The sequence below is a fragment of the Corvus kubaryi genome, unplaced genomic scaffold (genome assembly GCF_017639235.1).
Source record: "Corvus kubaryi isolate FWS band 111438036 unplaced genomic scaffold, C.kubaryi_AGA036_p1.0 split1-131, whole genome shotgun sequence".
NCBI classification, from domain to species: domain Eukaryota; kingdom Metazoa; phylum Chordata; class Aves; order Passeriformes; family Corvidae; genus Corvus; species Corvus kubaryi.
The window spans coordinates 21,467,982-21,493,124 of record NW_024582073.1 but is presented as its reverse complement, the minus strand read 5'-3'; the positions used below and the strand labels follow the sequence as shown (position 1 = coordinate 21,493,124).

Sequence of the window (25,143 nt, the reverse complement as noted above, 5' to 3'; positions counted from 1 at the left end):
AGTGTCATTTTGTTCAGATTGTTCAGAGCAGTGGATTGCTCACAGCTTCCAGCACATCACCATCCCCAGGATTATTAGTGGTGCAAAGCCTGCAGTTTTACTGAGACATCTCATGAGAGCCCAGCTGGGTCCTGAGCTGAACCCAGCCTTGGTTCCCATAGAGACTGTGGCAAAACACAGTTGAAGGTACTGCCCTGCCCAGGGCATGCAACTGTACATAGGAATAAAAGATGGCAGCATAGCTGTATGGCAGTGAGTGTGGTTGTGTGATGGTATCAGTGGAGCAGGGTGCTGGTTTTGTGGGGTTTTAATTTGGAGCAGACTACCAATGGTTGTAAGAAGTCTGTGTGTATCTGTCAATCAAGATCAGATGTCTTCCTGAAAACACATAGGAGATCGATTACGTTCTTGTCTCAGTTCTGGAACAGCTGACTTCCCTTGGCTCATTTCTTTCCAGGTCAGTTAGTAGTGCTAAGGCAATAGACTTGATTTTGTAATATTTTGTTATCATGAAAACATGTTTAAATGTTTATTTTCACATTGGGAGTAGAAAATTAGGACAGCATTTGAGTTATATCACTCCATTTTTGAGACAGTTTTTGGTAATTAGTCATGAATTTATATTATCTATATAGAAGTGTATCACATTTACTAATTTTTATTCAAATATATATATGTTCATTTGAATAAAATTTGAGTTGGGCCAGATGACCTTCAGTGGTCGTTTCCAACCACAACTCTTCTGTGAGTTCATAAAACTTTTATTATTCCATGTATTAGAAGTCTCTCTGATTTAAAAAATATCAAAATCTCTTGCTGACAACAGCTATGGCCTAAAAAGTTAGTTTTGGGGGTTTTTTTGAACATATGACACAGAAGCTTGCTGCTGCTGCACTGCTGCAAGACAGGAGAGATTTGCTCACTGGAGTGCAGCTCCATCGCATCATGTCTGTCACACTAGAGACAGTATTGTCTTCTGGTTAGGTTGTTGAGTAAAATTCATGGTACAAAATCCGTTTTGAAACAGGTGGAAATTTAGGCCTCCTGGATCTGTACTAACATGGTGTTGGACCTCGTTGTACCAGAACCACACATAGATCATTTAGTTGGATCAAAGAGCAATTTTAAAGGCTATTTCTATAAAGTACTTTTCCTTATCTTAAATTTAGGTGAGAAAGTGGGAATTTTTTGGAGTATAAAGTCATTGTAGAAGAGAAAAAAAAGTGAAAAGCAGAAATCGTTACCAGATATCAAAAAAGATAATAATATTTAAACTCCATGTGTGCTCATGATATTTTAAATTATCACCAATGGTCCAAAATGGATGGCAGTGTTGAACACTTACTTACGTGGTTTCAAATATATTTTAGTATCATTATATAGAAACAAAGGACAGCATTGCTTTTGTTCTTTTTCTAAGTAATAAAATTCTTTTAAATGTCATTCAAATGTAGAATAAGCTTCTCTTAGGCAGTTTAGGGAGGAAAATAATGTTTAAGTTTAGCACAAATTATCTGTGTAGCTTTTGTAGTGAAGACAACCTCGCAATTGGTATGAATTTGATAGCATTTGTGGGGAAATGCTATGGAGAGTTTTAATGAAATTTTAATCAGATGGGCTGATCAGATGGACTTCACCATGAAGTAGAAGGTATGTGTTATGTTTGTGCCCCGCTTAAGCCATATTTTGATAGCTTGGATAGGGATTTAGTTGGACATGAGCTTTGGGTGGAGTGAAATGTATTTCTAAATCCTCACCATCCTTTGCTGCATATGAAGTGATTTGTCCATCTGGTTCCCTTAGAGAAAAAGCCTCAGTGCTTTCTGTGCCCAGACAAGGAAGTGCACAGCAGAGAGCTTTTTGTTTTAAGGACACTGATAAAAAAGAATGATTTAATTAAGTGTAAGAAGAGCTTTTGTTGAGTAGGGAAAACAAGTGATGTAGACACTGTGGGTTTTATAACTGGGATAGGTTTTTTCCTTTGAGAGTTCGCTAACATGTGCTTTCTGAGAACATAGATTAAGAGAAGGACTTTGATGTGGTAAAATTTGTGAGGACAAGTGCTGTTTTTTAATGTATAAAAGTCATCACTCTTGTGCATCTATTTAACAACATAAAAGCAGCTGCCTTTGCCTCCACTTTACTCCCTGTAATGCCAATTTTGTTTTCATTCTGTAACTGATCCTGTCAGTGATGAACCCTGGCTGATACTACATTTCTTAGATACACAACAATTTGGACTTGAGTGCTCACTGTGTTTTCATATCTTTAGATTTTTTTTTTCCCTAAGAAGCTGTAACCATCTGCATTTGAAGCTGTTTGATATGTCCCTTTGATACTTAAGCCTCTAAGTGGCTGGAAAACTGAATGAGAACTGGGAAAGCAGAGGAAAAGAAGCCAGAGAATAATCAGTTCCTTTATGGAGAGATATTTAATTTCAGTAAAGGCGTGAGGCTGTAAGAGGTTTGCTTTTGTTTCTGCTGTTGTAGATTGCCTTTCCCTGCGGGTGACCGGGTGACTTTTAACGGGAAGGAGTGCATCTGCCAGAAATGTTCCCTGCCCCCCTCCAGCAGCGCCGGCTCTTTCCCTGTACAGAACCTGCGAAGTAAGTACGGATTTCTGCTCTTTTCAGTCAGTACTTCTTAGTCTGCACAGGTTTAAAGGACAGAATTTTACACCAATATGTGTAACTGGAACTTCTACCACTGTGCTGCATAAGAGGTGTCATGAAATACAATGTACCCTTGTGAAAAAGTATAGGGTGGTTTTTCAAGGAAGTCTGTTATTGAAAAGGAACACAGATGGTGCCATTATAGGATTAACAATACACAGAACCCCTCGAAGATATGATTAAAAAGAGCTAAATCAAATTATTTGGAGAAAAAATATAATATAGATGTTAATATTTTTGAAGATTTAGTCCAAGTCCAGCTGAAATAAAATCCAATGTGAGATTTAATGATTTGTAAGTATTCTAGTATTGCTTCAGAAAATATCAGTGACCAGACTGCATGGCTAAATACTACACAGGAAGGGGTTTAATGTGTGAAATATCACTGGGGGACATTCACCTTGACCTCAAGACTATTGTGCACTATCAGAAGGTACAAACACTACAGGGAAGAAATGTGGTCTTTTCACACCAACTTTTTTTGCAGTAGATCTTCGAGAGGTGGTGTTGCTCTGACCTCCATTCCTCTGCTGTTTTGCTCATGAAGTGCTTCCATGCTTTAAGAGTCCACTACCACCTTTATTTAATTAAACAGCAGCAGCAATTCAATTAAACAGCAAAAACAGAAATATTTTTATTGACTATCACATCAAGCTGGATTCAGCATTGCTGAGGAAGGGCCCCATGGATTGCTCATCTTCCTGCATATGGAATCTGGCCCACTTCTGGGAGAAAACTCTCCTTTTTTATCCTGTTTTCTTTTTTCCCTCACTTTTCTTCACAGAAGTTTTCACTATCTACTTTCTACAGTTCATCAGCCAAAGCTGCTGTGTGAATGCTCTTTGAGATGCTCTACTGATTCCTCTTGCTAATGCCATTCTCTTTTGGGGATAGGATAGCCCTCTCTGTTAGGTGCTTTCTCTTGTCATTTACTGCAGAAATGGATCATCCTTGGCCATCTTTGCTGTCTCCTTGTCATATGTGAAAAGTGCCTTTGACTGTAATGGACATTACTTGCCTGGTTGAGTACTGTCAGAACAAGTTCATTTGATTATCTGTGATTCAGAATCCTTTAATGTATTTACATTCCCTTTCTCTGTGTGCACACACACACACACCCCCACACACACCATGGAGAGTTTTTCTTGTCACTGCACTTCCCTGGCTCTCTTGGGCCACTGCACTGACTCTTCCCAGAGCACAGGTACCTGCAAACCTCAGCAAACCACTTGCCTCAGAGGGAAACAGCACTGGAAGCACATCTTTGTGACAAAACCTGACCGAAAGTAAAAGTTTAACTTTTTCCCGAATTATCTCAAACAGGTTTATTTAAGCCTCAAATACATCTCTCTTTTAAATCTCATTAGAAATGGATGAAGTCTTTCCATAGGGTGGAATTGTTTGAGAGTCCTGATTCAAACTTGGATGATACCTGCCACACTTTAGACTGGATTTTTGAAAGAATTCCCCTGAGATGAACCAGCTCTGCTTTTCAAACCATGTGCTGAGGGAGGTGAGCTGCTAGGTATAATGACTTCTCAAAGGGCATACTTGGCCTGCAAATAAATTGTGCCATGGTGTTGCCAAGATCCCAGATAAATATCATCCTTTACCTGTGTAGATTGTATCCTTTCTTATCCCTTCCTTACTCCCATTTCCCCAGTGCCTTGCAGTGCAGCTACAGGCCACCATCTCCTGATCTCTGGTGACATGCAGCTCACAGCTGACCCCAGAGCTGGGAAGCTCATGGGACTCAGGAAACTGGATAGCAGTGTATAATCCCTCCTCAGTGTGGGGAATTTGATGGGTCAATAGGAAGCACTGCAGCACAAGTTCATGGAGGTGTGTGCCTGTACAAGTAGCAGGATATGTAAGAGTCTGACCAGTGGCAATACACAGAAATTTAGCTAAATGTCTAAAAAGATACTAAAGAATTTGGGAAGCCTTCAGATTAATATGTGAGATGTGAAAAGCAGTATGTAATATCAGCTGTTTTCCAAGCACATAATCCTTAGGCTAGAAGCGGTGTTTCAGGAATAAACAAGCATTGTCAGAGACATCCTGGTTGAACTGGAGAACTGAAAATCCCTTTGACTGGCTGTAGCTGTGCTACATATTACATAGAACAGTGGATGGTGTATCTCCTTAACAGTGGCTTTCTTGGAAGAGACCTTAATGCTTTAAACCAGCGATTCTTTTTAGTAGTGCACAAAAACATACAACTTCAGGGAAACTTAATCAAGGAACAAGTAGTACATTGACCCACTGTTAACACTGGGTTTGTTCCTGTCTCAGAACTGTCTGATGTGTACCATGTGTGCTATTCAGCAGCCTGTTTATCTCAGCAATGCTTTCAGAATATCTCTTGGGGACTCACTGAGCTCCCAACATCACTGCCCCCTCTGACAAGCCCTTCTATTTTCATCCTCCCTTTTTGCTTCTGACCTCCTTCATGCATTCCATTTGGAAGAAATGAAGAATGCAAAATACTTGCTTTCTGCCCAAGTCCTTGAATTTTTTGTTATTATATAAGTATAATAATATAATCTCTGTTTTGTTTTGTTTTATTGAACAATAGCTCTGAAAATCTCTTATGACACTGTTGATGTTGAGAGAGTACTCAAGGAAGAATATCAACATGTAGCAGCAAATTGATGTGTTCTGCAGAATTGTTGGTTGAAATTAGTTGAGTCACCAAAGGATGCTGGATCCAAGATGGGAAGACAAGGATGCTGCATCAGTAGGCACTGTTGGCGTAGCAACCACAATATTTGTTTGTAATTATCTGGCACTTTACAGGGAAAACAGCCATTGGGAATAAAAAAGGTAGCTCACAAAATGCTGCATTTCTGCCCACCCAAGTTTAAACCAGATGAAAGGTGAATGACATCTGAGCACATGATGTTGTATTCAGTTTGTGAAATAAGCCCTCAAGCAGTGAGGTTAAATTAGATTACCAGATGAATCCCCAGTACAGGGGAGATCACAAACAAATTTCTGATTGCAGTTAAACAATAGATACTGCAGATTACTGCAGGGGCTAAAGCCAGGCACACACCCAAATGTTCTTTTTTATGAGCTAAACTCAAATGTTCTGATCTGTAGTGCACATGTTTTTGTCCTAGGCTTGTTTCCACGTATTGGCACTCTAGAGGGTAACATTAAAGAGGTACATTATTGCTCCCTCAATACATTCCAAATCCACTAAAGGAAAATACAAACTATGCTTTATTGTTGTGTGCTCAGAAGTGAAACATTTACAATTTCACTTACACTGTCTCGTTAGGGTCATGTAACCAACTAAATAAAATCTTAAATCAAAAAGGTTTTAAGAGGACTGTTTAAATGTTTTAATGAGATCCTAGGTTTAGAGTTCTTTCTTAATATCTAGAGAAATCTATTTAATGCTTTTGCATAGCTTTCTCTTCCATGTAAGACATTGTTGTGGGTTTTTTTTCTCTCCTGGCATCTCTGAATGATTAAGTGTCTTTCAGGTTTTGTCTTTTCTCTAGGAAATTGTTGGTATACCTGAAGAATTCCTAAAAATACTATGTATTTTTCCACATCAGATGGAAGATATTGTATGGAGGATTAGAAGGATTACTGAGATATTGGTATTAGAATCAATTTATCACTGACATTTATCCCTATTTTCCACATATTCTGACTATATTAACATTTAGTAAGAAAATCATACATAGACAGGAAATCTGTAGAGTGAAGAGTGAATGAGAGATTGTCGTTGTAAGGTACTAGAGGGTTCATTTTTGATATGGAGAACCAGATCCAAATCGCATGCCTGTGTAACATCTCTAAAGAGGACACTCACAGGTGGACTCTTTGTGTGGAAACTGAGTGTAGATTTGGCTTTTAGTAGCTTAGGCAAAATATTCTATTGTTAAAAATAAGGCAACCAAACACCTAGAAAGTCTTGTTCTCAATTACTCTCTCTGGAAAGTATAGCTAGTTCACCTACAGCCTGTTTAACCAACATAGACTAACCTCTGTTACCCAGTTATTACATGTTTTACATGTATTTTTTGTTAGCACCTCCTGGAGCTTTAATATAAGTGAATTTCTACAAAGAATAAATACATAGACAGCCATCACTTTCACATATTGAAATGTCACTAATGCCTCTTAAGTATTGGTGTGTTTTTTCTGGTTACAGGAAATTTCGTATCAGAATTTCACCTTGGATTTTTTTCATGGTTTCACAAAGAATTTTGAAATAAGTAGAGCTTGCAGATACCGAGGCAAAGTCTAATAGAATCAGTTATTTGTTTTACTCTTTGTCTTATTTCTTTTCTCAGGCTGATTTGCAATGCTTGAAAAATTAATCAGCAAAACTTCGTATTTTTTAAACATGATATAAATGAATTAAAATAAAGTCTAAGTCACTAGGAAGCTAAAGTCATCAGCTTTTTTCTTTGAATGATGCATGTCTTGTAGCAATGTCAGAGCATTCTAAGGGTGGCAACCCTTGTCATCTATCAGTGAGCAGCCATGAGCTAGCTATGGAGCCCTCGTGAGCTGTTATGGGGACACTGCAGTACTGCAGTAACCAACTGTTGCATGACCACCTAAAGAATATGGTTCACTCATACTGGATTTTTCTCTTGCAGATTGTGGGGGTTGTGGTTCAGAAATAAAAAATGGTCAGTCCTTGGTCGCCTTGGACAAACACTGGCATTTGGGCTGTTTTAAGTGCAATACTTGTGGCAAGCTACTGAATGCAGAGTATATCAGCAAGTAAGTAGGGGAGTATTTTCACCTCTTTGCAGCATTCTTTTAATGCCAAATAATTAATTCATCACTGCATACCCTTTATTTTTTGTTTATATATGTATTTGGGGAGATATATTAGAGATTATTGTCTGAATTATTATCTAAATTGTATTATAAAAATAGAAATGGAGAGAAGTAGAAGTCACATTTGTCCATTTACCTGGAAAAGGACTTTACAAAGCAGCTATGCTACAGAGAGTCAGTGGGTGGAATATATTTCAAAGACCCAAAGGTATGCCCTTAGTTACCTATGGTTTTTCTCTCTGTGATGCTGTAATGTGAACAAGCAGATACTGTTCTTTCTGTATGTACTACATAAGCAGAAATGTTCACCAGAAGTTCATCAAGGATGTACATATCATGCTTTTGTGCTGCTCCAGACCTTTGTGTTGTCAGATTTGGACTGAATGTGATGACAGCACTGAGAAACAGCACAAAGCACGCACACACCAAGTCCCATGTCAGCACTTTAATCAGGCCAGTGACATACAGGGCTTTCACTGGCCAAGGCACCTGGGATTAATTTCTGCTTCAGACAAGTGTGTTACTCTGAGATTTTCTTAAGCAGTGAAGTAACTCAGTCACCAGTGCCCAAAGACGATGGAGGTTCAGAGCCTACTTTTGAAAGTTCACTGACTTTCAACAATTCTTTGGATTTAGATTAACACAAGTATAATATTTAATTTCACAACTTTCACTGGAGAAACAATATAAAAAGGGTGTTCTTAAATAAGGTTTTGCATTGTCTCAGTGTTGTGCTACTTTGCTGTATTTTGGTACAGTGCTTTTTTTTGCTTGTTATTTAATATAAACCTCCCATAAATTGTAAAGATATAGTTATTGTGAAATCCTCCTTTTAAAAAGGCTAAATGCCAAACAAAATAACTCAAGAGAAGAAACATCCTGGCTTTAATGAATTCAATTAATTATTGTAATAACTTATAGGTTAGTCTCTAAGAAATCCAACTTGCACGCTATAAAATTAATTTCTATGTTTCTCTAGGGAAATGTCTGATAAAATCATGGCTCTGCTAATAAATCTGTCTGATCAGGGGCTGGTTTAACATAACAAACGAAACATATTTAACTATGTTTAACTTGCACTTTGAAACATGAGAAGAATCTCCAGTTTATTCTTAGACCAATTTGTTTTCATTCATCGGTTTAATGGTCTACATGTGCAGCTTCATAAAACTGTAAAATGTAAAATTAACAGGTTCTTGTCAGGGCAGTAGTCCAAGTGTTCTGGTCCTGATGCTTTACAATAAAAGCAGAGGCTCCAGTTTTTATTCTTCATATCTCTAAATTGTCTCTTGTGGTGGTGAAATAGCTGGTCACATCATGCATGAACACACTGCTGCTCAGGCTGAATTCTTGTAGTCATTGCTGGCTTCTGTGGAGCACATTCCCAAGGTGTTTGATCCCTGGCTGTCTTTAAGCAAGTCCAGTCAAGAATGTCAGATTTAAATGTTTATCAAAACTTGGTTTACAGACAAGATATTTGAGAAATTACTCTCTGCAGTCTCAGCTAAAGGATTAGGTAACACATATATTGGATGATACATAAATTGAATGAGTAAGATGATAAGAGGGGAAGACTAATATATAGAAATAACTATTTTTTTCACAGAGGGGAAGACATGTGGAATCGGTTAATGGGTAACACGATTAAACAGATGGTATGAGGGTCTCAGAGACGGAGTGTTGTTACACGTTTAGCAGCAAAGCAGAAAAGTGGTCCAAAATAGTTCAGTAACTATTCAGTTTTTTACAATATTAATAAATATGAGGTACTTGGGAGGCAGGAAGGTCCATAAATACCCTATGAACTGTTGAAACATTGACAAATTTTAGATGCATAATCTAGTAAATGGTAAGCTTACATAAAGCAGTATCTGTATGACCTGTTGTTCTTCCCTAGGGATGGTGTTCCATACTGCGAAACGGACTATCATGCAAAGTTTGGTATCAGATGTGACAATTGTGAAAAGTACATCACAGGACGAGTGCTTGAGGTAGGGAGAAGCTGTCATTGAAGCACATCTTGAAGTGTACAAAAAGAGTAGCTCCATTGGGTTTAGTCCTATGCTCACAAATGAGTGTTAATGCAACAGTTTAATGTTACTTTTATTAAATACCTGGAACTTTTTCTGTAATTGGGTTTTTTGTTTCTTCTGTTAATGATTTGGTAATATGCAGAGTCCCTAAATGGGATAGTTATGGTACTGGAGAATGTTCAAGCAGCAGAAGTAATTAATGAATGTGTTATCAGGCACGTTTTAAAACTTGTGCTAAATTAATTTGTAATTTCTGCTTTTTGATTCTCTTTTATGTTCCCCAAAGATAGGATGAAGCTGTTGAAAAGTAAAATGAATGATTTGAACTGTGTTTTTGCACCCAGAAATGAGCTGTGTGGCAGAGATTTTTTGTGCTTGTTGTTCTAAGAAGCAGGAGGTGGTTTAGTGTAGGTGCATGTTTATGCATTATGCAAAAATTTCCATATAACTGACCCAGTGTCAGAAAGTAATATATTCCTTGGATCTGAGTAGAATTTATCCTTATCCTTGTGTACTGTTATCCCATCAATGTCATTGATTATCTGCTTTTTCTTTCTGCTTTTCCCTGTATCTTGCAAAGTCCAAGCAGTATGGGCATTAGGAAGAGTTACTCAGTTCACTCTTTGCATCAGCTAAGAAGGCCTGGAGAAGTCCCAAAGGACTTCCACCAGAGGAAGATGTGCTTGAGTCACACAAAGACTTAAGTGTCCAAGTGGTGGACAATTATAACTTGTTAGGAACTGACGAGCAAGTGTCCATACTAGATGAGAGTCTGTATTGGATGGGATGATATGGTGTTAATGTTACGCATGAGAGGCTTTTCCATTAAAAACTGTTTTTACGGACCTCTTCGAAAAGAGATTTCTAGAAGGGAATTTGAAAGAGTATAAAGAAAGCTTTCTCATTTTTTTTGCACACTATTGTCTCAACTGGGAGAGGCAAAACAAAAGAAAACATCTTAAAACCATAAAAAGGTGACCATTGAAAGCTGTTACATGTTTTCGGAGGTGTTAACCTTAGACACTGAATGAAAGGGAGTAGGAGGGGGTGGGAATTAAAGGTAAAGTTAAGGTAATTAAGGGAGAGATGAATGCAGCGAGAAGAGTTAAAGCTGTGGCAAATTTGGAATGCATTTAGAGAAGTTTACAAGGAGTGATTAATACCTCAGTATTAATAGGAGAAGAACAGAAGCTCCAGTTTCTGTACTGACTCTTGGCTGCACAATACTGTGTTTTTCTGTCCTGGTTCTTGCCTTGAAATATGTGCAAAAATGCTCTTTTTATTAGGTAATATTTTACCTGCAGTATAGTTAAACAATGGCATGTGGTGTGATGTGGTTAAGAACTGGGTCCTTCCTGTCTCTATGGGTAATAAAAAGAAAAAAAAAAGTTTTAGAGATCTGCATAGTAACAGTACCAAGTTTGATTTGTGGGACCTGGAAGCACATGTGACTGTAGTTGATTCTTCTGACTGCTTGGTGAGAGTGTACTGAATAGAAGGCAGTTCCTTGTTTTTATTGTAGATGGGCCAGTAACAAACTTGGGAAAAGTTAATTTTTTAAAGGTATTAAAGGAATTCTACTATGAGAGATTGCGTATGATGATTTCATGTGTGTGCCCCTCTCCTCTCCATTCCCCAGTGTTGGGCAGCTCTGTAGCACTGATTCTAATCTTGCTTTGGTATTGGTTCACGCTGGAAGCTACTTTCATTGGTCTGTGACACTTAACTGTGGAAAAAATACTGATGCAAGATTCTGAAACCTTTGAAAAAAAATAGATGAGGAGAAAGGAGTGCCACAGTCTGTAAAAACACAGGAATGTCAGTATCAATGTGAAACAGGAAAGATAGGATGAAGTTAGGATGGAGCAGGAAATGGATTTGAATGGTTACAATGATATTAAATATCTCTGGAGACTTGTTATAACAACCTGGAAATTTTATAATCTGTAAACTTTTTTCTATAGGACTATACAAAACAATGTGCTGGTTTGTGTGCAACAAAGCTAATGAAGCTTGAATATGGGTGCATGTCACATGTGCATTCTGCTGTCACTGTAGGTCCTGTTCCTCATGACACCTCCCAAGATATCTGCTCCCATCCCCTCTGTTTTCCCATTACATATCCCAAGAGCTTTCTTTACATTCTCACCACCTGTTTACAAGCAGTGACTCACACTGTGAGCCTTCTTCCATGGCGATCCGCCTGGGATTTCCGCGAGTCTTTGGAACTCTGTAAGGGATCACTTCAAACAGCCACTGAGTTTCGGTGTCACCGTGGAGAGCAGCTGGATGAGGAGGTAATGCCTCGCTTCAGTAGGAAGCTAAACAAAAAGTCATGGCCTGAGCAAACAGATTTGAAGGGATGTGGAGACCGTGTCTGTAGCTAACGTGGTTAAAGCATTTGTTGTTTGTGTGCAGCAGATGGACTTGTTCAAAAGGCTTGGAACTGCGACTGATCTTTTCTCTCCCTCTGGTCTTGGTATTGAACTCGATGTGTGTTTGTCACCACCAGGCTCATTTATATGTTTGTATATCTCCTGGTCAGGAGGACAGAAAAAATACAAAGTAATCATGCCTGCTCTTTTGTTGTAGGACATGCTTTTTTTGGAATTGTCTGGAATCCTGGCACATTTTTCAAAATGACAGTATTTCTTTTTACCATCTTGAATATTATCTGGAGAAACACAGAAATAATAGGGCAAATTGCTCTTAAAGTGAGGGGAAATCTTGACAGCAATACTTACTAGGCAGAGGAATACTCTCCCAAGGGAGCTGCTGGAAACTATCACTTAGAAAGTCTTGTAACAAGATTGGACAAGGCACTGGAAAATCTTCCTTAGGGAACAGTGCTGCAATGACAAAGGGAGGGAATATATGACCTAATAGGATTTTTTCCATCTCTGATTTCTGTGTTAATGTCAGGAGGACAGCTGCTTCTACAATTATTCTGTGCCCAGATTTTATAATATTGTCTCCCTTTCCAGCACTTGTTCATTTTAACTGTTTATTCAGCAGAAAGGAAGGGAGAGTCAACTAGTGTGAGTTACTGATAAGTTATAAAAATATGGCTGTTTTTGTAGGTTGTCAGCCAAATACAATGATGATTTAGATACTTAAATTCTTCTCTCAGCCCATTTTCTGAGGGCCAGATTCATTCCATGTAGTAAATGGGCTTAAACACAGGATAGCTTTGTTTATAATTCCTTTCTTGTTTCTTTCTTCCCTCCAGTCCACCTTGGCTTGCACCCACTCTCCCAGGGAACTTGTACTGGAAAAGCTATGAAAGGGGCTGAGTAGTTCATTTATGAAGATGATAAATTCTTTGATTGCTTTTAAAAGCAGTAGTTTTGCTGTTGTTTAAAAAAAAAAAAAAAAAACCAACCCTACCCACCAGTGCATTTATGGGCAAGATTTGCTTTGTTTGTGAAGCATACAGAGCACTCTTAAATGCAAATCAGCCCTCTCCTAGAAGTTGTTTTATTTTATCCCTGACCATATATATTGATAAACCTGCCACCTTAAGTGAAGAGCAAGAGTTCGCTGGAGTTTAGTAGTTTGACTTAAAATTAAGTGTGACTGAAAACCTCTAGGGAGAGAAAGGGTTTATTTCAGTGCTTATGCTGTATCTCTGCTGCCAATCCTGCAATAGTTATGATCATGCAATAACACACATTTTAAAATAACAAGCCATTGATTTTTATGACCAGCCATTTCCCTTTTGTCGTGTTGCAGTCTATTTCTGTACACTTAGCACTAAAAATATTTTTCTCCTTTTTATCAATTACAAGCAGTAATTTATTAGTTAAAATTTCAACTTGTGGTAATGAACATATCCTAAAAAAAAAGTGTAATTGTCTTTTTTAAAAAAAATATAGTATACTTCTTACAGCAATTCAGAGCCTGTTGCAAACCCCTTTCACTCAAGAAAACACTTTCCATTTGTTTCCTCATTTTTAATCAGTCTTCTAGCTGCATTTTCCTGGGGGAGGCAGAGATGTGTTGTCTATCTCCCGGTCCTTCCCACACAGCAGGTTGTGTAAAAGGTTTGGAAAGCTGTTGAGGTGCATGGCAAAGCTGTGTGACAGCCAATGACTCCTCCTCATCCTCTCCTGGGAGGCATGTCTGGGTTTCCTTTACATCCGATCCTTAGAAATTTCATCTCAGTTCCAGCACCTCTCTATTTTAAAGTGGTACGTGTGTAGTTAAAACTTCTTTGGATACAGATTGATTTTTAGCTTTTTAAAAATTTTCTCCCCTTTAATTGATGAATTCTAAGGAGAATTTGTAGAGAGTAGCCTTAGTTCGTCTCAACTTTTTTTTTGCAAAACTGGGTGAACCCAGTTCTCTCCTGCTCATAAAGTCAGCTCCAGGCTTTTCTGGTGATGCTGGTGGACCTCCTCACTGTGGATTCCTAACTGGAACTGCCTTCTCTCAGTATGGATGAGCACTGTACTCTACATAGCACCTCACCACTGTCTTGTGCAGTGATTGTAACCCCTTCCACTCTTTCTAAAGAAAGTCCTTTCCTGGTATATCTCACGCTGGTGCAATTTTTTTTCTCTGAGTTCTTTAACATTGACAGCCCATACCGAGATACTACTTGGAGGGTGGTTCTCTTCACCTCTGTTTCAGCTGGTGGTTTCCAGCGTTGTTAGAGGAAGCCTCCATATCCAAAGATAACCTTCTGGGGATGTTTTAATGGTAAACACAATATAGGCTGTGAGGGGGTCACGACTGCTTGGACAGGCAACTTCATCCCATCGGTGGCCAAAATACCCCTCAGGGGTGTTTTCAGTACTTGACTTTTATCTACAGCTGTCCCATGATTCACAGCTACGTGACTGTGGTGTAAAGGTGTCTTACAAGTGCTGTTGAAAATCCCTTACAGCAGTTGGAACCATCTTTATGTTTGGTATCTGACATCCTAACACAGCAGCACAGCACTCAGTTTATGTGGGGGAAGAAAGGGTTAACATTTTACTGGTTTACATGTGTGTGTAGATGTCTAGAAAAAAATAATCAATATATGTTTTTAAAATCTGTTAATTACAACCATATATTATTTTGAAATAAGGAAACAAATGCAGTAGGCACTGGGCAGAAATGAGACTAGAAGTGTCAGTAATTTATATGTCAATTAAATGTCACTTATACCTCAGTCACTTATTAATTAAAGCATGAATCCTATTTTTCGTAGTTTGTTTTTTACTTTGCCCTAGGGCTGAGGTGATTTTGTTTGCAGCCACATCTACTTTGTAAATCGATTGCCTTTCCCTTTGCAAAAGTCTCAGGGATAGCAGAGACGATACTAATTCCTTGCAGCAGGGAGTACAAATTTCTGCCTGCAGTGTGGAAGAATGGTTCATTCTGCAATGTCTGTTACCCTGCTCTTTCATTAACAACAGGACCTACTGATGTGTGAAAGGTGCTTGAGCACCTTATTATGTAGGCATTAATAGTGAAACACACAATAAAGGCGGCTCTGTCTGTACGAGCGAAGGCTTCCCTGTGGCATGGGCAGCTTCGGGAAGGCTGTCAGAGCAGCAAAAGGATCCAAATGTCAGCGCTATCTTCGTTAGAAACTGCTCTCTGCGCCAGTTTTCTCCCTTCAACAGAGAAGAAAGAAAACTGTTGGAAAGACACATCTAAATAAATCAGCATTAGCTTTTGCAAAAGGAGACCATCTAAGGTAGGAAATGTTAACTAGCCCTTTCAATAAATGATGTTAGCTGAGATGCAAGGCATTTTGCAGCTTGGGAATGGTCTCTGGTTTGATGCCACTTGCATTTATCTGGGGCTGCTGGCTTGCAAAGGCGGGTTAGTCATCAGTGCATTGTATCTGAATTTGGCTGGGTAAGTGTTGACAGTTGACCTAGACTTTCTGCTTTAAAGCAGGCACCATTAAAAATACTGTCAGCAAGCAAATAAATAGAAATGCAAATGCTTTTTCCCCGTAGCTTTTAGCCTTTTCTGTAGCCCAGTTATATTGGTTTAGATTAATTCACCTCATCTTTCTCCCACTTTCAGCCTTTCCCTTTTTTAGTCACCTCTTCTCTTCAGAAATACGGGGCTACACCTATCTGTATTTATTATCTGAACGGCTAAAATCTCACAAATTGTTAATGTCAGGAGAAAACTATACATTGAACCAAACTCTTTGCATAGCTTTGTTCCTGTAAATAATTTGTTAGGTTTATTGAAGAGCACTTAGTACCATTTGATGATAGCTGAAGACTGTTAAATTTTTACCAAAGTAAGGAGTTCTGCAAACTATTTCTGAATAACAGAGAAAAGTTCAGGATTTGAGGGAAAGTGGTTGATAGAGAAGAAAGAATGACTATTGCAGGTTTTCTGGGAGTTTTTGTATTTCTTTTCTCAGCTGCTTACTTGCCTTTCTGTTGAGAATTCCTCCCACATGTATGGGAGAATCCTCAGTAGTGCTGCTGTGCGTTTGTGCTTGTGTAGGTTTGTATGTGTAAGTTTTAGTGCATAGTTTGATTTTTGAGTCTGGCAGACACTTGTGGTGTCCACTGCTTTTCCTTATTTTGCAAAAACGTAGTACCAGTTAACTATCTTAAATTATCTGAACTGATTAAAGGATCAAAGGAGTGATTCCAGTAGTCACCCTGATACCTCCTGAGCCTCAGACCCCAGCAGCACACAGTCTGCCAGTTACACTGCCTCTCTAAAGCCATGTGTTGCTGTGGTGATGCATTAATATCCAGTGCTATTTGCCAGCATTTGAGTGTTCTGACAGTGTGAAACATTGCACTTCATGGATGTCTTCAGTCCCTCATCCAATTACTTTGAGTATTCTTTCATTCCTGGTGGTCCTCTGACCCACGTCGGGGGAACGCTGCATCGCACAGCTCTGCACAGCCCCGGACCTCCCCTGGCCCAGTCAGCAGCACAAGCACCTGCCTCCAGCTCTCTCCTGTAACCATGGCAGTGGTGCAGCAGTAAGTGTGCTCAGTGACAATTGCCTTTGTTGATAAAGTATCTCCAGGAGGCTCTGGCCCATGTGAAAACAATTCAGCATGTCTGCTGATAGCAGGAGAGCAGCCTGTGACTCATTTCTTGTGGCTTTACAATTTTTTCATCCTACTAACCTTCAGCATTTTTTGTGCTTTTTCAGATTTCTTTTTTTCCCCCCAAAGTAAGGACTTCTGAATGGTACATTGAACTGGAAATATGTGGATTAAGCCTGAAAGTAGAAACTTCCTACTTTTAGGAAGGATTATTAACGTCAGTTCTGCATGTGACAGCAGCATTTCTAGTCCCAGCTAAATCTAGTGATCCAGAAGAGCAATCCTTATTCAGACACAGAATGAGAGACAGCTTCTGTTCTTAGATGTTTACAGCCCAGATCACCATGTTCAGAATGAAAAAGAGCTGTGCTGGCTTCATTTGATAAATCACACTGTTTCTCCAGGGCTGTTCCATCTTGGTTGAGCTTCATTTTTCCCATCTGAAATGGGTGGGCTAAATGCACAGCTGCAAAGTTGAAAATTAAAGGGAGTATGTCTGCAAATCATCTTTCTCCTTCTTCACTCCCTCTCCCTGATTAAGAGTTGGCATAAGTGAGAGCCAGCTGCAGCTTGTCTTGGCTGCTAGGTGGGCTTTAAGGAATGGGAGAGGAAAGTGGAAAAGAAATAAAGGAGATTTGTTGAGCAAATGGAAAACAGAAGCCTCTTCCAGTCTCAGTGGGTGGCAAGAAAAATTGCAAAGCTGAGAAGAAAAAGACAAGCAGATCACTCACTCCATAACAAAAACAACTGAGTGCAAAATCAGTGGTTTTAGGTATGACAGACCATTTTGGTTTACAAGAACATTTACCAGATTCTGTAGAAAAATATGCACTGTTGTCCTTTTCCAGATTTTACCTGATTGTGGCCAGGCTGAATTTGCTTCTGAGACAAAACTTGTTTGCAGATGCCACAGAATGAGATTACAGTTGTAATAGTGCTATTTTTCCTTCTCTTATTTCTTTTTGCTCAATTTACGGTTTTTTAATTACTTCTATTTTATTTTCTCCCACAACCATTAGAAGCTTCTTCTTCTGAGAGTCCAGTATTATAGGAAGTTGTTATCATTCTGAGATAAATGCTCCTGTTGGTGCATTTGATCTGCACCTTATACCTGGAAGAATAAAGAGCATGTGGGAAGCAGTTAAAATGACTCAAATGTGGGTGGGAATTCTCAAGGCTCTGCAAAGCAAAGCAGGATGAGCCAGAACCAAGAAAACAAGAAATAACTGTACATGTGAGATTGCTAAAGCTGTAAGTAATGCTGCAGGTGCATGTAGTGAACATTTCATGTCACTGTTTCTTGGCATCCAGTAGGATCATAAACGAATCCAGTAAGGAGAAGGTGAGGAGAATGATTGATACAAAACATTACACTGCATTTACAGTGGTGTAAATCCTGATGAAAACAGTTCATTTGCCCTGGCATGCTGTTGAAGTGACTCAGTGGTGAGTCAGGTCCACTGTGACTAAGAGAATTAGTAAGAGTTTTTCTCCACAGAATTCTGTCTTTAACTTCTGGCTGTCACACTTTTTTCTTCTCAGCACTGTTGTATGACATAAACAATAGATATTTTGCTAAATACCTCTGCCTTGACAATGTTGCCTGTCCCTTCACACCCAGTAGATGATATGACAGCTGTTTACTAACTTAACCATTACTGTATGTAACTATTACTGAGTAATTCTTAAGGTCCTTCTGTTGCATATGCAAAACTCTGGCTTTGCTAGAAATGTGAATGGAGATTTTATGTTATTCCTCTTAAAGCTGGTAACTGAGCACAGTGTTCTATTCCAAACACAAAGGTTATTTTCTGAATAGCATCACTCTAATTTGAAAATACTCTTTAGAATTCAGTTTATGGAGGCCAATATTGTGCTTGTAATATGTCACTATGTGGATACAGTGGCAGTTACCAGTGTGTGCATTCATTGATAGCACTTGATGGTGCAGTGCTTTGCATCTTCTTCATGGAATTCCTGAGAGAAAGACGGACAAACATCTGAGCCCTAGATTGTACACAGCCTTTTGGATTAAATGCATGCTGTGCAATGTGGGTTGAAGTGCTGGCCAAGAGGAGGAGGGTTGTATTAACTTGTGGGAATAAGCAAGAACAACCCCTTATTGGGTTTGCCTAATTGGTGGAATAACTTGATAGGAAAATTTTCTAAGCCTGTTCTGTGCTGTTAGGTCAGAGAGTTATTAGATAATATGTAATGTAGTTCTGGGAGCAGGAATTAAAACCTTATCTCAGCCAAGTCAGGGAAATGCATTTACTTACAGAAATTGTGATTTTGCTTTCACAAACCAATGCAGTGACTGATTGGGCTATTTAAAAAAAAATGCTGTATCTCATTCAAAAACCTTATTAAATTAAAAAAAATCTGGAGTTCCTTTTTATACTTTTGCTTCTTTATCAGTTTCCTGTACATTTCTGGCACCTAAGAAAATGTACAATTCATTCACATAATGGCTTAATATCTTGGTAAAAACAATCATTTGGGGGATGAATGGAGAAGTATAAACAGGATGAATTAAATAGCCACTAAAGGAGTTCAGTGGTTTTCCACCCTTTTTATTTATATACTTAGAAAAAAAGTATTCCCAGTGAAAGCACATGCTCCTTAATGTTGAGTTTAAAATGATAGATGAAGCAGATATGAAATGATAGGTAATGGGAGCAGAACAGAGCCAGCAGATCTCTAAGGAAATCTTCCACAAAGTGCTAGAACTAGCAAGGGGATTTTGGTGGAGGACTACCATGATAGTTGACAGGCTGGAGCATGTATCCTGAGTAGATGCTCAGGGAGCTGAACTTGTTCAGCGTAGGAAAGTGACAGCTTTAGTGGGACCTAATAGTAGTGTTGCCATACCTATGAGGAGGCCCTAGAGGATGTGGAGACAAGCACCTTCCTGGGGCACATGGTGGGAGGGCAGGAGACACCTGTCATAAATTTAAAGAAGGGAGGTTCTGACTGGATAAAAAGGAAAAAAAAAAATCACTAAGAATAACTAACCACTGGAGCAATATTCTCAGAGGTTTTCAGTATTCAGCTGAAGAAATTCCTGAGCAGAATGATCTGAATTGAGCATCAACCCTGCTTTGAGCAGGAGGTTGGATTAGATGACTTCCTGAGGGCCTTCCCAACCTGAATTATTCTGTCATTATGTAGTCACTTACACACTTCCTGGCTTTAAAATGAATTCTATTTCTGTTGGCTGTACTATGAAGTTTACCTGAAGGAATCTCAGTGGCCTTTAATGAACAAATGGGAATGTCCACATGAATAGAAATTACTCAGAAAATGGAGACAAAATATAGGAAAAAAAATAATTTATTGTCTAATCAAAGTTTTACCCTTTCACCCATCCCTACACTGCCTAAGTACTTTTCACCTTCCCATCCCATACAAATAGTACCTTCCCTCCACGTGAAAAGCAACAGTAGTCAAGTCATATGTCTTTTATAAGGTCCTTAATCCTTCATTTCAGGTTGAGAAGCTGCCTGATGGAAAGGCTTATTGACTGTTGGTGGTTTTGTGCTTTATTCTGTTTCCCTTTGCTTGGACAGGTGGTTGTCTGGTGATGACGCAACTCTTCAACAAATCTGTTCCGTGTGAAAAGCTTTGAACTAAGAATGCTTTATACCAGTCTTCTGTGGGCTTTGTTTGTGGGTCAGGCAGCTGCACCATGCCTTGGCATACCCACCAGCTCAGTGTTTTGTAGGCTGTTTTTCATTATTTCTATTCAGGGTAAGATACAGTTAGGAATTGATTTAGAGATTGGAGTATGAGGTTAGCAGGATCTACCTCATTAGATAACACTTAATGGTAATGAGGAACTATTATAGCAACTATATTGTATTATACACTTAAAATGGAAAATATGCTTTGATGTGATTGAATCATTGCAGCAATCTAACCTTTTGTCACTTCCACAAACTCTTTACTCCCAGCAATAAAAGATGGCAATTATCACTATGCATTTTGATAACAAGATAGATTTTTTTTATTGTTACTATTTTTTATTTTTACAGGAGAAAATTTACTGATAGCTTTTAATTCTCAGGAAAATAATCAGATAGTTATACATTTATCTAATATATTAAACTATTTTCTGTACTGTCTTGCCTTTACAAATTACTTCATTGAGTAATGCAGTGAGATAGGATGTACTTAGACTTTAGTGATGAATCAGACATCAGAAATCTTGAGTCTTCATTCCAGAACTCTGCTCACGCTCTGAGCTTTAGGCTGCTCAATCTCTCGTGTCAATCCACAAGCAGTTGTTGCTCATCAACTGCAGTAAAAAATTATATCAATCACATTTCTAGAAACAGCAGGAGAAGCTAGACAAGCAATGTCATTGTGATAGAGTTGCAATTATTGTACGTATCATCTTTTATATATTCTACCACTTCATCATTTATTGCAGCTATAGCCAGAAAACGAGCAGAGTTTTTTGCTGAGCTGTCTGCAATAATGTAATACATTTTTCCTGAGTGATGACAGCTAATTTAAAACTCCAACTTAACTAGTTAAGGGTATTCCTTTTGGTATGATTTACTCTAGTTTTGCTAGCTTTGCATGTTTTCAAGGCCTGGTGATCATACTGCTCTGAAGGCTTTCCAGTAACACCCCTTACTGTCTTCAAATTGTGCTTTGAATGATGCAGTTCACATTAGTCACATCAGGTTTATTACTCTTTTACCTAGTTCAAGCCCTCAAGTTACGAGAAATGAGAAAAGGTGGTTGTATGCACTTTGTTAGAGAGCTTTCTGGTCCTGTTTTGAGTGAAGCATGGGTTTGTCTATTGGTGTGCTGTGGGACAGCAACACTGTGATGGTCCCTGTGCTCAGGGCAAGGATTGCAGGAGGTCCTTGGCTCCCCTGGTAAAACATTCCTCATGTTAATTAGCCCAGAAGGCTCTTCCTTCTCTGCAGAGGAGACTTTTCATTCAAAAGGGAAAGAAGTAGCTCATAATGCTTTGTCTCAGAGTGTTGAGGACTCTTTTGACTCAACTTTAAATTACACACTGAGAGTGTGACTTGGTGGTTATGGAAAGCTGGTGCATAGTCACTTGAAGAGAAATTAAATTGTTGCTAATGTTGTGTGTTACTAAGGACATGCTTTGCTATTCGGGTTTGAGGTAATCTCTGCTGAAAATTAGTCTTCAAGTTGATCTTTACAGTAATACTATCTTCACATCTGGATTCCTGGGCACAAAGACTGGTGCAGTCTTGAAGCAAATGTAGGACATTGAGGAGGTTTTTTACAATCTACCACTTGAACCATAAGAGATCTCTCAGAAATTAATGTCGCTTCTTCTGTGCTGTGTGTGTATTGGTATTTTATTAAACACTGAGACAACAATCTGTCAAACTAAGCTTTCAAACTGTGCAAAGAAGTAACCATATGGTTAGGAATTTGTTTGCTGCATTGAACTACCTCACATCAATATAAGCAAGAAGAGAAAAAATGGTGAGACCTTTATTACAACTAAGCCAAAACCATACAATATTTGCTTCCCTAAGCTTATAAAATATCTGGGTTCTGCTGGAACCAATTATTCATCGGTGAGACCAAGAAATCAGTGAGACCCTGAAATTGAAGGGACAGGAGAAAGGGGCAGTGATGAAAGCTTCCTTGGCATTCACCCAAGGGACTCCATGATTGAGACTCAGGTCCGGGGTTTGAGTATAATTTATGATATCTGATCAGGGTAACTGCATATACATATCAATAAATAGTGTTAGTTAATTCCTGCATCAGCTGCCTAGCCTCAGATTCAGATGGCACCTCTCATTTAGAAACGTGGTGTGGTCTAACTACTTCCAAGTGATGAAGAGTCTGCTATGTCTTGTCTTCTGTGCTTTGATTAGAAGAACAAAAAAAAAACTGAAAAGGGGCGACAAAAGCTACTGTCAGCACTTAGACTTATATGAAAATGTTTGAGTTTGTCCCATTTTAATTCAGAGATAATTATGCAAAATCCATTGGAGTTCTCCTGGTGTGATCATCAGCAAAAGGATCACTACACTTTTCTCCCCTAATTTTTCTGTTATAGTTGTGTCTAATTATAAAAGAGGTCTCTCTGTGCCATTCTATACCTGGTTGATATTACTGACTATGCAAAGTGAAGTAAAATTACATATTTGCTTGTACTGTTAAATTTGGGGAAATAGACTTTATTATGTGATGCATCGAGGTTATCTGAGAATTTGTCCTGGCAGTTTATTTTAGCAAAGAAGTCACTGCATTCCCTTAGGGAATGTTAGCCTGGGAATTGTATCAGTTGTGCTAAATCAGTTGAGTTATTGAGGCTATGCATTGCATTAGCAACACTTGTGCAGTACAAACCTTCCAAGGGAAATGGTACTTCTTTTCAGTTTGATATGCCAAACGTAAGTTTATCTGTTGATAATTAAATACCCTCTGTGCTTAAACACCTGCACTAAGGCAGGCAATTTTAAACCTGAAGTTTGAGCTCAATACTGATACTTTGTGGTCTGGAACTTTAAAGGTGTCATCACAGATAGTAGTGACCATCTTCTAAAGTTGCAAAAATCACTCTGAAATCTGCACAAATGACACCATAAAAAGAGTAAACTGAAGCATAGCTGCTTGCAAAATGGCAGTTGTGATGTGATATGTTGCTCTTCTTTATTGCCAATCTGAAATGCTGCAGCAGGTTTTCAGGAGTGAATCAAGTTAACACTGATGGAGTAAAACCAGAGATTCTTTAACCTGGATCTACTGCATTCGTATGATTGTTATTGTGGATGGCAAAATAGCCCCCATACACAGATGACATTCTTTAATATAAATACGTCTGAAAGCTTTGAAATTTAGGAAATGAGAAAGAGTTAGAAAAGTCACCCTTGTAGTACCAGGGATAAATTTCTAGATGGATAGCAGGGGGATTTACAGTGCAGTGTTGTGAGAACCTATTTATGTGCTGAAGGCAGTGGGGCAATGCTTGATAGTAGCTTCTTAAAGGCACACACAGTCCTAGTAGCACTTTCAATATTTTTCAGATAAGCAGGTTATGAGACATTCTACATGGACTGAAGTTTGCATATTTTTAACTTCAGGGGAATTTCTGCTGAAGTCAGGCTTAGCTTAAGTTAAACCTAGTTTACTTTAGCTCTAAGCTGTAGAGTTACTCGGTCTCCTGGCTTTTGTTCCCAGTGGAAATGGCATTGACCTCAAGTCATTTAAACCGTGGGCAATTCTGTCTAGCATGGAAGAGTGTGGGGTCAAAAAGAAAAAAGGAGATGCCAAGATTTGGCTTTCAGTTCTGTAAGGAATTTGAAGGGTGAGGAGTGCTGGGAGCATGTGCAAGCACTGTCTTTAGGATGCCAGACTGTTCTGTGAGTGCCATCTGAAAGATGGGGTGGAAGTGAAGCTTGGAGGGACTGGCCCATGTTGTTCACTCAGCAGAGCACAACTCCCTGCTATTTTTGTCACTGGCTCAAGCCAATATTGCAGGTAATTGGGAATTTAAATATATGAAAATTGTTAAGTTACTAAGTAGTTCTGAGCAAATTGAGGGCTCAGTTCTGTTCTCATTGCAGTCAATGAAAATGGTGGTATTAAATTATGTGGATTCATCTCTGAACAGATGGCAAAACTCTTGGCCTGTCTGTGTCATTGCACAGTACCCAAAGCTGCCTGCTCTGAACTTACATTCCTATAGGCAGGCTACACACGTTCCTCATGGAAGCTCTTTAGTACAAGTTACCTGCAAGACACTTTCAAAGCAGCTACAAACATTCCTTGCACAGCATGGTTCTTGCTGAGCATTAAGATTATGTATTCAGTTGAAGCATGATGAACATATGGTTGAGTTGCAGTCCGTGCTCAAGTTTATGACCTCCCAAATTCCTTGTGCAGGTAAGTCCTAAGCTACCCTGCACTTGGTTTACAGGGAAAATGTGTTCATTGCGTAAATTTGTTTCTATCCTGTAAATTCAGAGACTTAACTATTGCACATCAACTTTGTTTTGTTTTATGTAGGCAGGACCATAATTACATTTTAAATCATGAATTGTCTAGAATGAGAAGTTGACACTGTGGTTATAGGAGAGTGTTGAACTAATTGCCATTAACTAATTAAATTAATCATGTTCAAGAGAATGAAAGAAAAACTGCTCAACTGATTAATATGCTTAATCATCTGTACCTTCTTTCCAAACAGGCAGGAGAAAAGCATTATCACCCAACCTGCGCACGATGTGTCAGGTGCAATCAGATGTTTGCAGAAGGAGAAGAAATGTATCTTCAAGGTAAATCAAACAAACAAAAAATAAAACAGTTCCACTTGGCTCTCTTGCCCACACCTGCTTGCCCACGCCACAGGCTTGCACAGGAGAAATTCAGTGTTACAGAAGGACTTGTGCAATACAGTATGCAGTGGGAAAAAATGTCATTTAACATAGATATGCGCTGAAATCCTTCATATGTAGCAACTTTTAGCTCTACTAAACTGATCTAAGAAAACTGCCTGTGCAGTTAAATACAGGGGCAAACACCAGAGAAAATGAAGGCTTTTGCATATGTGTTTTACTGGCAGTATCTTTTCAAACGAAAACGGAAAAGA

General features: G+C 38.8%; 1 protein-coding gene across 16 annotated transcripts in view; it reads left to right on the top strand.

The window, feature by feature from the left end:
* Positions 1 to 25,143, top strand: part of ABLIM2 (actin binding LIM protein family member 2) — a 132,606-nt gene that overhangs the window by 57,387 nt on the left and 50,076 nt on the right. For all 16 annotated transcript variants that reach the window (XM_042052909.1, XM_042052905.1, XM_042052913.1 and 13 more), the window contains 4 exons: positions 2,490 to 2,605; positions 7,297 to 7,423; positions 9,381 to 9,474; positions 24,742 to 24,829. In XM_042052909.1, coding sequence (XP_041908843.1) covers positions 2,490 to 2,605; positions 7,297 to 7,423; positions 9,381 to 9,474; positions 24,742 to 24,829 — 425 coding nt within the window. The remainder of the gene's footprint in view (positions 1 to 2,489; positions 2,606 to 7,296; positions 7,424 to 9,380; positions 9,475 to 24,741; positions 24,830 to 25,143) is intronic.